Below are 13,942 nucleotides of genomic sequence, written 5' to 3'. Positions count from 1 at the left end.
TCAAACCTCCAGCATATGGGCCTTTGGGAAGACATCCCAGTTCCAAACTTCAACAATGATTCTTTTTAAAAATTCAAGAGCAGCGCTAAACTACACAAACTGTTGTGTGCTTTTTGTCTACTCTACGTGAGGAGTATCTTGAGTCATCAAATATGCATTGGCATCATTAAACAGCCGTTCCCCATGCCCTTGTTTCTGATCCCAGATAAGGTCGTCTTCCCAGCGCCGAGCCTACCCTGCAGTTTCCTGGACAGTTCTTTCGGAGCTTCTATCAGGATGTGTTGGAGGTAGTCTGGTGTCTATCTCTTCATGAGACTGCAAACTCTATGAAGAGAGGCATCGTGTGTCCCTAGCTCTCTGTTTCATCCCTAGGGTACCAAGCGGTATCCAGAAGGCTGTAGGTGAATTCTCAAATGGTGAATTAGAGTACATTGTTGAATGTCTCATTTTCTGATTTTTGCTCAGATACAGTGTCTCTTAAGACTGTGCAACTTCACAGTTGTTTCCTTAAAATCCCTGACTCGGGCCTGGAAAGATGGCTGAGTGGTGGCAGCACACACCACTCTTCCATCAGACTCGCTTGATTCCCATGATTCCCATCACTGCATCCAGAGGCTGACACAACCTGGAACTCCAGCTCCAGAGATCTGACATCCTTTTTTGGTCTCCAGGCATCTGCATTCACATGCATGCACTCACACACAGATGCACACGTATACACATAATTAAAAATGAAAGAAAAAAGATACATATAGTTTAAAAAAAAACCCAAACTGGTAATCGGGGTACATGCCTGTTCCCCTACTACTCAGGAAAGCAGAGGGAAGAGAAATTGGAGTTCTAGGCTAGTGTGGGCCATGAAATATGGCCCTATTTCAAAACACAGCAAATGAATAAATATTCCTAAATATATGCAATTACATGTCAGCTACAAACAACTATATACTGACAGGTATAGTGGTCCATGCCTGTACTCAGCACTCCGGAGGCAGAGGTAGGAGTTCAAGGCTAGCCTGGACTACATAGTGAGTTCTAAGATAGCTGGTCTTTTTAATTTTATTGTAAGTCAGATATAGTGGCACCTGATTTTAATTTCAGCACCCAGGAGGCATAGGCAGAGACGGATCTCTGAGTTTGAGGCTAGCCTAGTCTACATAGTGAGACCCAGTGTGTTAGTCAGGGTTCTCTAGAGTCACAGAACTTATGGAATGAATCTCAATCTCAATATCTCTCTCTCTCTCTCTCTCTCTCTCTCTCTCTCTCTCTCTCTCTCTCTCACACACACACACACACACACACACACACACACACACACACACACACACACACACACGTAATTTATTCTTCTGTATGTGCTGGAATCCCAAAGAAGTAGACTCCAATGCCAGTGAAGGAATGGATGTGCTAGCAAGAGGAGGGCAAGCAGACAAAGAAGGAAACCTTCCTTCTTCCATTGTCCTCATATAGGCTTCCAGCAGAAGGTATGGCTCATATTAAAGGTGTGTCTTCCAGCCTCAAGATCAGGATTAAAGGTGTGTGTCATTCCACCTCAAGATCCTGATCCAAAGCCTATACCTTCCAATCTTAAGATCTGGTTCGTGCTGTCTTTCTGCCTCAAGATCCAGATCACAGATGTGCCCCTCCATTTCTGGACTGTAGTTTACTCTGTATATAGTCATGTTGACAGTTAGAAATAGCCGTCACACCCAGCCTCAAAAACAAAACAATTATTTTATTTACGTGTGTGAGTGTTTTGCCTGAATGTATGTTTGTGTACCATGTACATGTCTGTCTGGTACCCATGGAGACCAGAGAGGGTGTCAGATCCTTTGGAACTGGAGTGACAGATGGTTGACAGCTGCCATGTGGGTGCTGGGGATCAAATCCAGTCCCGTGGAAGAGCAGTCAGTGCTCTTAACCACTGAGCCATCTCTCCAGCTCCCCATCCCCTTTAAGACACAACTGGGGCCAGCAAGATGGCTCAGTGGATGTAGATGCCTGCCATCAAACCTAATGGCCAGAGTGTGACCCCAGAGATCCATGTAAAGACACACAACTGACTCCTTCAAGTTGTCTCCTGCCTTCCTGGTGTGCAGTGGCACAACATGTATGCACATGCGTATGCACATACCCAATTAAATACATTTCAGAAATCAGTTGTCTATAAAAATACCTTAGGGGCTGCAGAGATGGCTCCATGGTTAAGATCAGCACTTGCCGCTCTTCCAGAAGACGCAAGTTCAGTCCCCAGCACCCATGATGAGTGACTTGACACTCATCCCCAGCTCTAGGGGATCCAACACATATATATGGTACACACACACACACACACACACACACACACACACATAAATAAAAATTATTTTAAAAACCTGAAAGTTAAATGCATTTAGTATGTTTTCAGTTTTTGAAATAATACATACTTTCTATAGAATTTTTCTGGGCTCTGGAGTAATTTAAATAGCATGATAATTATTTGTTCCTTAGAAATTGGAAAGAAATTATCCATGAAGCTGTCTGATCCTGGTGCCTTTTTAGACAGGTGACAATATATGGATAGTCTGTGAATTTTATCCTCAAGTTTTTGTTTTTCCTCTTAAGTTAGGTTTAGGTTTTTTGTTTTGTTTGTTTTTTTGAGACAGGTTTTCTCTGTATATCCCTGGCTGTCCTGGAACTCACTCTGTAGACCAGACTGGCCTTGAACTCAGAGATCTGCCTGCCTCTCTGCCTTCTGAGTGCTGGGATTCAAGGTATGTGCCACCACTGTCCAGCCAGTTTTTATTCTTTTATATTTTCTTCTGAGATGATCCGTTTCACCCAAATGAACCCCTAATGGTAGAATTTTGAGAATAGTTTTATGGATTTTGAGAATAAGTTTAGAAGCAGAATTTTCAGGCTTCACCAGGCCATGAAAGAACAGTTAACATGACAGCCACCAGGTGAAGCACAGGTGACTGAAGATGGGGAAACCTAATTTGGGGGGGATAAAGAAAAGGTACGGATGTATTAAGCAAGCACACCCCATATAAGAACCTGAGAATCAAGCCGGGCGGTGGTGGCGCACGCCTTTAATCCCAGCACGCGGGAGGCAGAGCCAGGCGGATCTCTGTAAGTTCGAGGCCAGCCTGGGCTACCAAGCAAGTTCCAGGAAAGGCGCAAAGCTACACAGGGAAACCCTGTCTCGAAAAAACAAAAAAACAAAAAAGAACCTGAGAATCTTCTGGAAGGAGATGCTGAATACAATAAGGCTTTAAGTCATGTGTGGAAATGGCCTGGAACTCCTGTTTCCTCACGGCCCCAGCCTTATCTAAAGTCTCCTTGAAGGCTGGATGATAGATAGCCACCCCTGCTATGTCATACCAGCCTGTCATCTGGGAGCTGGTACTACGCTGCTGGGTAATGGGGGTAGCTGGTGCCTACCCGGGGGTTCTTGGGATTAGATGAGCTGCAAAAGTCCGCACGCCCACTTAATGGTTATTGTCATGATTTCCCTGTACTGAACACTACAAAGTACCCATTGGGGACACATTGGACAAATGACAGAGGCCTGCTTTGAGGGCTCACTGCATGTATGAAGACACAGAGGTAGCCGGGCGTTGGTGGCGCACGCCTTTAATCCCAGCACGCGGGAGGCAGAGCCAGGCGGATCTCTGTGAGTTCGAGGCCAGCCTGGGCTACCAAGTGAGCTCCAGGAAAGGCGCAAAGCTACACAGAGAAACCCTGTCTCGAAAAACCAAAAAAAAAAAAAAAAAAAAAAAAGACACAGAGGTAGAAATAAGTTCGGGGAAAACTCACTTGGAGGGTCCCTTGGGTGTAGGCAGGTAGAGACCGTGGGGCAGACTGAGTCCAGAAGAGACACCATGTGAGCCATGCATGAAGTCATGAACAATCCAGGTATTGTCTGAGTTGGAGAGCAGATGAGTTCACTTTAAATAGAAAAAGGCTGAGGGTGTCCCCTGCAGCCTCAGCCTTTGGGGACGGGCAGAGGGGCGAGTGTGGGAGCCAGGAGAAGTGAGGGGCCATTTCCTGAAGAGCTGGAGGGTGGTGCTTTCAGGTGGCAGAGGGGACTTTGCCGTGAGATGGCCGTGGACTCCATCACCCAAGAAGAGAAGTCCACCCGCAGGGTAAGCTGGGGAGAGACGAGGCTGTGGGGAGAAAGAAAACTAAGGACTCCGGGCCTCACCAGTGATTTTCATCCCAGCATTGCGTTTTCTGTGAGCGGGATTCAGGGAACCTTTAGCTGCCGTCTTCCTCGCTTTCCTCCTGACAGAATGTGAAAATAACCTTCGTCAAGACCAGCCGTCTGACCCCGGGTTTGGCGGCTGTTTGTGGCACAAAAGACCAGGCCCAGCACAGCCCCCTTTATTCTTTGATTACGGCAAAGGAGAAGGCGCTGGTGGTGAGGAGAGTGAGAGTGTGTTTTCTGGAGTCTCGTTTGTTTGCTTGCTTTTGGCTCGTCCTCCTAGAGGCTGTTTGCTGATTTAGACACGAAACCTTGTTTTGTTTTGTATTGTTTTTAAATGACAGTGATACTTCACTTAAGCTTTAAATGAATTCCTGTTGTGTGCCAGGCTTTTCCCATGAAGCAAGAGCTCCATAAACGTCTCCTTATTCATGAGGGGCTGACTCCAGCACGTCAACAACATCTTCTGCCACTTGCGTGCTCTGCTCTTTGTTTGCGATGTGAATTCCACCCTGTCTGTTCTGTGTGTCCCTGAAAGTCAGCTTAGCCATCACGCTCTCTCCGAACCTCCTGCAAAGACCGCGTCAGAAGCCGGGCAGTCAGGAGTCTGAGGCAGGAGGACCTAAGTTGGAGGCTGCATAGTGAAGCCCTACATAAGATAAAATAATATAAACAATGTTTTACACAGGAATGTTAGCGCCTCCTTCTTGTAACACAGTGATGGTCTGTTACAGAGGTGGGTCTTTTCCTCCAGGACGTTGAACAGAGCAGGAAAATCCTCCTGAAGTGGGTGAGACATGAGGTGGGTCTGTGCCAGGTCCTTGGTGGCCTGCAGCCACCAGCACTTGAGTTCAGAAAGGACCGAGAGTGAAGACGGGTCAGGAGTAAGATGGTGGCATGATCAGGGAGTGCCAGCGGCCTCAGGAGGGCCAGGAAGAGCTGGGCCAGTTGCCGCAAATGCCACCTGTGGCTTGACCTTAGTTTCAGGTATGCAGAGACTTGGAGCCACAGACACGGAGCACCCCATTGCCATGTTCACTCACACGCGAACCAGCCATCCTGCTGGAGGCAAAGTCTGTTTGATTTGTTACTCCGGCAGGTATCACGGAAAACACAGGAGTGTCTAATAAATGTGATTCACGGCCAAAGATAAAGACCACTGAAAAGATCTGCCTTCGGCTTGGTTTGAAAACTTCCAAGGATGAGATTAGAGTGGTGACGAGCCTTGACGCCTGTGGGCTGCTGTAATTTATGAGCGTGATGTGGAGGTCTTAGTGCTCTGTAGCACTCTGGGACAGCGGAAACTGGGGGGGTTTTGGGCACTTAGCAGATAAGGGAGCTGGGGTTCAGTTTTGTGCTCACCAGGAGGGACTGTCTTCCACCCACATCCTGAAATCCTTTTAGTTTTATTTGGGTTTTGTCACAGAGCAGGGCTGAGATTTTAATCCAGGGCCTTGCGCATGCTAAGTGCATGCTCCAGCACTGAACTGCATCCCCAGCCTTCCTTAGTTTTAAAGTTTGGGATGTTTGTTTCACTGCCTGTTTTTTCAGTTCAGTAAATCTGAAATTTAATACGTTGATCTTACTTAAAACAAGAGAGTTAACCTTTAATCATTTCCAAAAGCCCTCTGCAAGGGAAGGTTGTAGTCTAAGTTAATTTCATTTTCAGCAGGGTAAGAGCAGAAAAGGCTAAAAACGCATCCCGAGCCACAGGGACCTCGAAGCTTATCACTGCTTGTGGTTGCTCCTGTTTGATACCGTGCTTTCTGGAAGATGCAATTTTCTGCCTACATTTCTGCTGTCGACCTGCCCGGGTTTCCAGCCGAGCGGGCCTCCAGTTTCGCCCGAGGTTACTTTTCTTTGGAAGCAATTCAAATAAAATCATCATTCCGCTTCTCCCCTTCCATTTGACATTTGACTAAAACAATGCATTGGCAGCTAGACAGGGGCTCTTAAGAGCGTCGGTATTTCTTCCCCCCATCTTTGCCTTTCAAGAAGTGCTTTTTAAAAATGTGGTTTAAAATGGCGCATAGAAATAAAAACACAGAGCTGATTGCTTGGAGACAAAACCCCACGGGAACAAGGATAAAGTTGTGGGGTGCGCCTGGGGGGTGTTCAGAGGGAGCCTGGAAGTCTGCTCTGACCTGTGAGTGGTCACTCACTTGGGTTTCACTTGCTGGTCCTGGAATCTGTCCCCCTTGCGTGGCTTATTGCCATTTCCAATTTTCAGCCCTGGAGGTGCCCTTGGTATCTAGCTGGAGGGCAATTTTATGTTTTTTTTTTTTTTTTTTTTTTTTTTTTTTTTCAGGAGGGGCTTACATTTAACCATATCCTGAGAGCTCTCTAATTTTATTTTACATTACTGTTGTAATAAAATCTAGATAGGTGGCAGATGCTTAGGAAATTTTTCTTAAATGATTAAGTAAAATTAGGAGTTGGGGAGATGGTTAAAGTGCTTGTTACTCGACATGAGGACCTGAGTTTGATTCCCGGTACCTGTGGAAAAACCATGTGTGGTGGTAATGTGCCTGTCCCCCCAGTGCAGGGAAATGGAGGCAGAAGGCTCCCTGAGGCTTGCTGGCAAGCTGGTCTAGCCAAATCCGTCGAACCCCATGTTCAAGGAGAGACTCTGTCTCAAAAATAAGACAGAGTGAGCCATCAAGATGGCTCAGTGGAAGGCCAGGCATCGTGGCACATACATGCTTTTAATCCCAGCGTCCCAAGGCTGAAGCAGATCTCCGTGAGTTCAAGGCCAGCCAGGACTATGTAATGACCCTGTCTCAAAAAAAAGTCTCAGAATCACTTGCCACTTCCTGGTAACTTGAGTTTTGACCCCCAGGTCCCACAAGGTGGAAAGAGAATCGATTCCCATGTGTACATGCCTCATCTCTCCTCTATTGATCTCCATCTTACTTTTGAATCGGTCTCTCTATGAAACTGGAGCTGTTTTTAGAGACACTGGCTGGTCAGGGTTCCCCAGGATCACCCTGTCTCTACTACTCAGCACCAGGATTGCAGCTGAACACCGCCATACCCAGACTTTACATGGGTTCTCGGGATCTGAGCCCAAGTCTTCCTGCTTGCACCCATGTGAGCCATCTCCCAGCTCATCGCCGTCTCCCAGGTCATCGCTATCTTCATCAGTAGCGGTAATACCTGCTCTTCTACTGGAAGGACTAAGGAAACGATGCCAGGTGACAACATCTGTCATCTGCTCAAGTCACAGTGTGGACATTGTGGGTATTAGAGTGCGTAGCCCATCATGTTTTCTCCTTTGTTTTCATGTTGAGCCATGGTGTTTCTGGGATCTTGACCAAATCTTTCTTACTCAGGTGAACTGGCTTGTGTTGTATTGTCTGTCTCTGGAGGCAGGACAAGGGCCAAAAGCCTTATCCATAGTCACTTGTGTTTTGAATCAGCAAAGCTAATGGCCCAGGCCTTGAGGCAAAGAGGACACTGGAAGCCAGAAAGCTGATAAGCATATAGACTTCCAAAATTCGAGCAGGAAACTTTGCCTTTCCAGAGGACTGAAGATGTTTGTTTATTTATTTTTGTCTTATTTGTTATTTTTAATAGATAAGGTCTTGTATAGTCCAGACTGCTAACTTCAAACACCCTGTTTAACTGAGGATGACCTTGAACTTCTGATCCTCCTGCCTCCACCTTCATGAGTACAGTACACTCCACCATATCTGGTTTTATGTGCTGTTGGGAGATTTCACACACGCTAGGCAAGCAGTTTGTGAATAGGAGCTACGTCACAGCCTTCAGATACCCTCTTGATGCCTGGCTTTGCTGGGTCTCGGCAGTGGTCTGATTTTTGTAGCTGTTTGCTCTTCCAGCTTTTATAGAACCAGGGGAAGGATTTTTGGTGATTCTGTTTTCTGTTCAACTACTTCTCCCTGAGAAGAAATCAGGATGTACAGTCTTCACAGTCTTGGAATCAACCAGTGTCACGTCAGAGATGTGCAGGATTTACACAGGCCTGGTAGTTTTTAATCTGTGACCCCAGAACTTGAGAAGCTGAGACAGGAAGATTGATGCCAGTCTATGCCCAGCCTGGCGACACAGTGAGTTCTAAGAGTGTCTAGAAAAACAAGCAAAAAGCCCAAAAGGATATTTGGAGAGAAAAATCTCATCTGTACAGACATTTTCCTTATCAATTTTTAACAATAAAACCATAGACATAGTATTTTACATTGTATTAAGTATTGTAAATAATCTAGAGAGGATTAGAGTATTTTGGGATCTGTGAAAGCACAATGCCATTTTATTTTTTATTTTTTTAGGTTTTTTTTTTTTTTTTTTTTTTTTTTTTTTTTTTTTTTGAGACAGGGTTTCTCTGTGTAGTTTTGGTGCCTGTACTGGATCTCACTCTGTAGACCAGGCTGGCCTCAAACTCACAGAGATCCACCTGCCTCTGCCTCCCAAGTGCTGGGATTAAAGGCGTGTGCCACCACCACCCAGCCTCACAATGTGATTTTATATGAAGCACTTGAGTGTCTACCGATTTGGGTATTTCCTGCATGTTAGAACCGATCCCCTGTGGATACAGAGAGATGACTGTATTTGTGTCCAAAATAATTATCTAGATTGTTCTGGTGACCATAAATGGGGTAACTCCAAAATAAAATGTCCATATGTTTCAGAATGCCAAAAACCAGATCAAATGATAAACGAAGGGTTGGGAAAGGCATTTCCAACATACACGGCAGAGATTAGGCCGCTTGGTTTCTGGTTGGTCTTCTTGCGGCACTGGGGGCTTTAAAAGTCAATTTGAGTAAAGAACTTGAACAGACAAAGAAGTAGAAACCTATTTATAAAATATACCTGGTTCCACTTAGAGTGAAAGGAGTGTAGCTAATGAAATACAATATGTGACTATTGGGTTGGCAAAAGGAGCATTTGATGACATCCAGGGTTGGCAAGAGTCTGTGGAGGCAGGCGCGCGCACGGGCGGAGTGTAAACTGACGGGGTTTCTTTGGCAACACCACCCAGAAAATAAAAATATATGTAATCTGAACTACTAGTCCAATTTCTAGAGATTTATCCAACACATCTTATAAATATAAACAAACGTGTCTACAGCAATGTGCATAGATGTGGAATGTTCAAAAGTGTTTATTGAAGCAAGGTTCGCAGCAGGAAGAAAACGTGAAAGAAGCGTGTCTGTTGAGTACAGGACTTGGTAGTGAGCCGGGGTGGTGGGAGGCTACAGCGCTCAGGCACTCGAGCCCCATGCAAAGGCCCTGGGTTGGATTCCTGAACTGGGAGAGGAAAAGGAAGTCTGTTTAGAGTGTGTCCACAGAGTGGAGTCCTGTTTGTCCAATAAAAAGACGTGCGTCTCTAGGCCCTAGGTACACACTTTGTTACCTGACCTATCTATGCAAATGGATTGGTGACCTTTCTTAAAGAATTAATTAGCCAGGCGGTGGTGGCACACGCCTTTAATCCCAGCACTCAGGAGGCAGAGGCAGGCGGATCTTTGTGAGTTCGAGGCCAGCCTGGGCTACCAAGTGAGTTCCAGGAAAGGCGCAAAGCTACACAGAGAAAAAAAAAAGAATTAATTGATTTGTATATGTGTGGGTGTTTTGCTTGCCTGATGCCTGAGGGGCTGAGAAGAGGGCTTTGGATCCCCTGAAACTGGAGCTATAGTTACTTGTGAGCCACCACGGGGGTGCTGGGACTCGAGCCGGGGTCCTTCTGCAAGAGAAACCAGTGCCCTTAACCACTGGGCCATCTCTCCAGCCCTAGATTTGTGACCTTTAAATGTTTTTTTTTTCTTTGTCAGGTAAGAGGTAATAAGTTGATAACTGACCCAACTTTTTAAAAGGGTGAGGTGAATGATAATTGTGTGTGTGTGTGTGTGTGTGTGTGTGTGTGTGTGTGTGTGTGTGTGTTGTGTTGTATGCAGGAGCAGCTATATAAGAAGCCAGTGAGGAGGTGGCCTCTGAGTGTTGAACTAGGATCTGAGGAGAGAAAAAAATTTTACATGAAAATTTTACCATGTGGATGCTTTGTGTTTATAATTAGGAAAAACTACAAAAGTGTAGTTAAACATTTAAAAAGAGAAAAACGACATTAATGGAGAAACAGACTTCTTAGCTGAAAATGTGAAATATTGCAAAGGCATCTTTTCTTCTAAATTAATTTATAGGCTTAATGTAGTCATAGTTAAAAAAACAAAACAAAACCAAAAACCTGAAGAGAAGGCAGGGCCTGGCTTTTATTTGTTAAGAAGCTTAGGGTTGGCAGGGCAGTGATGGCCCACGCCTTTAATCCCAGTACTTGGGAGGCAGAAGCAGACGGATCTCTGAGTTTGAGGCCAGCCTGGTCTACAGAGCGAGTTCCAGGACAGCCAGGGGTACACAGAGAAACCCCGTCTCAAAAAACAAAACCACACAAACAAAACAAAAGCTTAGGGTACTGCTGGGGAGACAGAAACATAATGTTCACAAAAAATGCCTTCAACAGTCACGAAGCTGCAGAGTAAGTACAGAGCAATGAAACTGAACACACATGTACTGTGGGACTCAGCCCTCGGAGAGTATGCAGACTGGAGTATATATACTGGCAAAAGGTACTTCTGAAAACCTTTTTAAAGCTAAACAAGGTAAGAGTGAGAAGGGCCCTTTCTTTAGATCCAGAGGCCCTCAGGATGTGGACACTGGCCTCTCCAGGGTTCTCTTGTCCAATGAGTTCTTCCACTGTTTGTACTCAGGTAGGCTGTGTGGGAAAGACAGAAAGCCCCGCCCACATCGCCAATTAGAGGACAGATCACAGCGGCCTGGATGCATGCATGGGCCGAGCACACACACACACACACACACACACACACACACACACACACACCATTTCCATTTGGAAAAGCCATTCTTAATCTGCAAAGTGGCTAAAGATGAAGTGACCAAGGACAGATACAATTGAGCTGACCAGCACAGGCAATAGGATTGCCAGAAGAATCTGGAAACAATACTGACCACATTTGTTGGCATCCGTTCATCCAAGCAATAATGCTGTATGTAGAAAGTATTTTTTGAAAACAGTCATCAATTCTGAGTATTTGTAGCAACTGAATGCTTAACTTGGAACCAATGATAAATTCTTAAAAAAAAAAAAAAATGACAGCCACACACTCTGGGGGCTTTAAAGACATCCTCACAGCATTTGGAAGATATTTTATCATTGATCTGTGCCACTCAGAAAGATTAGAATTGGAGTCATGGGTTGTTTGATTTAAGCGATGTGACATGTGGTTACAACCTAGAACTGGCCTTCTTAGAAGAAAAGCTGGTTTTTGTACCGTCTTCCCTAGGAGCGCTTCCCAGTGAGTCGGTAAAATGACATTTAAGATGATTTTTCTCTTGTCAAGTACCCTGCCTGTATGGTGGGAATATCTCACAGACATTCTTGTACTTATCTGTGTATAGACGTAGCCCTTGAAGGGGGCATCACTTGCTAACATCTCCTAAGACCAATGTCATCCGCTGTGAGCGGCTTGTGTTAACCCTCTTCGTGTGCAGTACCCACGGGAGTTCAGGACTCGTGTCCTTCGGAACACGAGCATCAAACCTTCGTGTTTCATGCCCGCCAAACCACAGCAGGAGCGGAGCAGCGCTGTGTTTTCTGTGCAGTCAGTGTCACAGCAGGGTCCCCATGCCTTTATTGTTTCTCTCTTCCGTGCAGGGCTGTCAAAATGTTATTTAGAGGCTGCATTCAAAGGCACACAATAACTCTATCCCTTTGGTATCACTGAAAAGGGAATACAATGTCTTCTACTCTTTGATGCTGAATAGTGGCGCATTCTAGAATCCCACTAGGGTTGGGAGACACTTGTATTTGGGAGTATATTTTGTTGTTGTTAGTTTCTGGGTTTTGTTTGGTTTAGTTTTAGTCTCACTATGTAGTGCTGGCTGGTCTGGAACTTGTTATATAGACATGGTTGGCCATGAACTCATAGAGATCTACCTGCCTGTGTCTCTCTCCCACAGTGCTGGAATTAAAGGCATATGCCACAGCCTAGGCTTGGAACTTGATCCATAGAGCTCAGGTTGGCCATGTTTTCATAATCCTCCTGTCTCTGCCTCCAGAGAGCTAGGATTATAGGGAAGGAGCACTTACAGTGTTAGATTTTGCCATGCTTTAATGATATTAAAACAGAAAGGCAAAATCCTTCAGGATATTTTAAAACTGTGTGTGTTTGTGTGTGTGTGTAGGACAACCTGTGGGAATTGATTCTCTTCTTTCACCATGTGGTGGCGCACACCTTTAATCCCAGCACTCGGGAGGCAGAGATAGGTGGATCTCTGAGCTTGAGGCCAGCTTGGGCTACAGCGTGAGTACTAAGACAGCCAGGGCTACACAGAGAAACCGTGTCTCAAAAACACCAAAAGCAGGGGTGGGGGGGTGGGGGGTGGGCGGGGGAGGAAGGCAGGGAGAGAAGGAGGTGGGGAGGAAGAGAGATTGAGTTTTAAAAACTGTAGTGAATACACTTCCAGCAATTCCTCTGTCCAGGAGAGAACATATCTTGAAATAGTTTACGTTACAGAAAAAAGAAATAAATTGTCCAGGTCTTAGATTTGGGACCAGTGAGATGACCCGATCAATCCCCAAGACCTTAGTTAGTCAAAAAAGATGTGTTCTCTAGCTATAGTTAAATTTTTCCTTTGTGGTATTGGGGGGCTGCTGTGTATGCTGGGCAAATAGTCTGCCACTAAGCACACTCCAGCCCTACAATTAATTCTTGGAGACAAAAAGCTTTCTCTTTTTCCTTCAAGTCACTCCTGATAAAATGATCACCAGTCACTTAGGCACTTAATTGCTACTCCAAGCTCTCACTGTTGTCTCTATTCCACAAAAGATGGGCAGGGGATAGTAGGTCTTTTGTTCAGCTAGTAAGAAATATTTAGACATTTAATTCTCTTCTCAGCCCTAAAATATTGCAGGCAGAAACAATCATCTCAATTAATAGGTAATTTTCTGGGTGTCTTAGGATGCAGAGGCAGCAGGAACAGGATGAGTAGGGGTGGGAGCAGATGTCTTTCTCCATCTTAATTAACTCCCTTCAGATGAGTTCTTTGTACAGCTATGCCCCCTGGACTAGCTCCCCCCAGAATTTGCTGACCATGACCAGCAGTATGCTTTTCAATCAAGATACTCTTGTTCTTTAAAAAAAAAAAAAATGTATTTTAAAATTTGTGTGTGTGTGTGTGTGCGCCTGCTTGTCTGTATGTGCACCATATGCATACAGTACCCTGGGAGGCCAGAAGAGGGCACTAGATCCCCAGAGACTGGAGTTACAGGTGGTGCTGGGAACTAAAACTGGGTACTCACGAGCAGTAAGTGCTCTTAACTGCTGAGCCATCTTTCCTGCCCCTCCCTCCCCTTCCCCCTCCTTCCTTCCTTCATCAGTTTGTTTACTGGCTTTCTGAGATAGAGTCTTGCTATATAGCTCTGGCTGGCATGGATATTGTTATGTGGACCAGGCTGATGTAGAATTTGTGATGGTCCTCCTGCTTCTGCCCACAAAATGCCACCACACTCAGCCCTCAGGGCACTTATAGCTAGCTATACAACAACAACAACAACAAAAACCAGCTTGAGAGTCTGGGGAGATAGCTGAGTGGTTAAGAGCTGGCCATTCTCCCCAAGGACCCTGGTTCAATTCCCAGCACCTACATCATGCAGATCACAGGAGCTCTGACACTTTCTTCTGGTTTCCACAGACCCCTGCACTGACATGCACATATGTAAGTGTA

General features: G+C 45.4%; 1 protein-coding gene across 2 annotated transcripts in view; it reads left to right on the top strand.

Moving 5' to 3' along the window:
• Nxn (nucleoredoxin) overlaps positions 1-13,942 on the top strand; it is a 146,870-nt gene that overhangs the window by 55,089 nt on the left and 77,839 nt on the right. The window contains exon 1 of one of the 2 annotated variants that reach the window (XM_042282418.2): positions 4,065-4,124. The exons of the other annotated variant lie outside the window; for it this stretch is intronic. Coding sequence (XP_042138352.1) covers positions 4,080-4,124 — 45 coding nt within the window. The 5' untranslated portion in view covers positions 4,065-4,079. Of the gene's footprint in view, positions 1-4,064; positions 4,125-13,942 lie in introns of those variants that run through there. 2 annotated transcript variants of the gene reach the window in all.

The sequence above is a fragment of the Peromyscus maniculatus genome, chromosome 8, assembly GCF_049852395.1.
Source record: "Peromyscus maniculatus bairdii isolate BWxNUB_F1_BW_parent chromosome 8, HU_Pman_BW_mat_3.1, whole genome shotgun sequence".
In the NCBI taxonomy this organism is placed as follows: Eukaryota; Metazoa; Chordata; class Mammalia; order Rodentia; family Cricetidae; genus Peromyscus; species Peromyscus maniculatus.
Note: the sequence above shows the minus strand (reverse complement) of the source record. Positions and strands in the feature narration are given on the sequence as shown.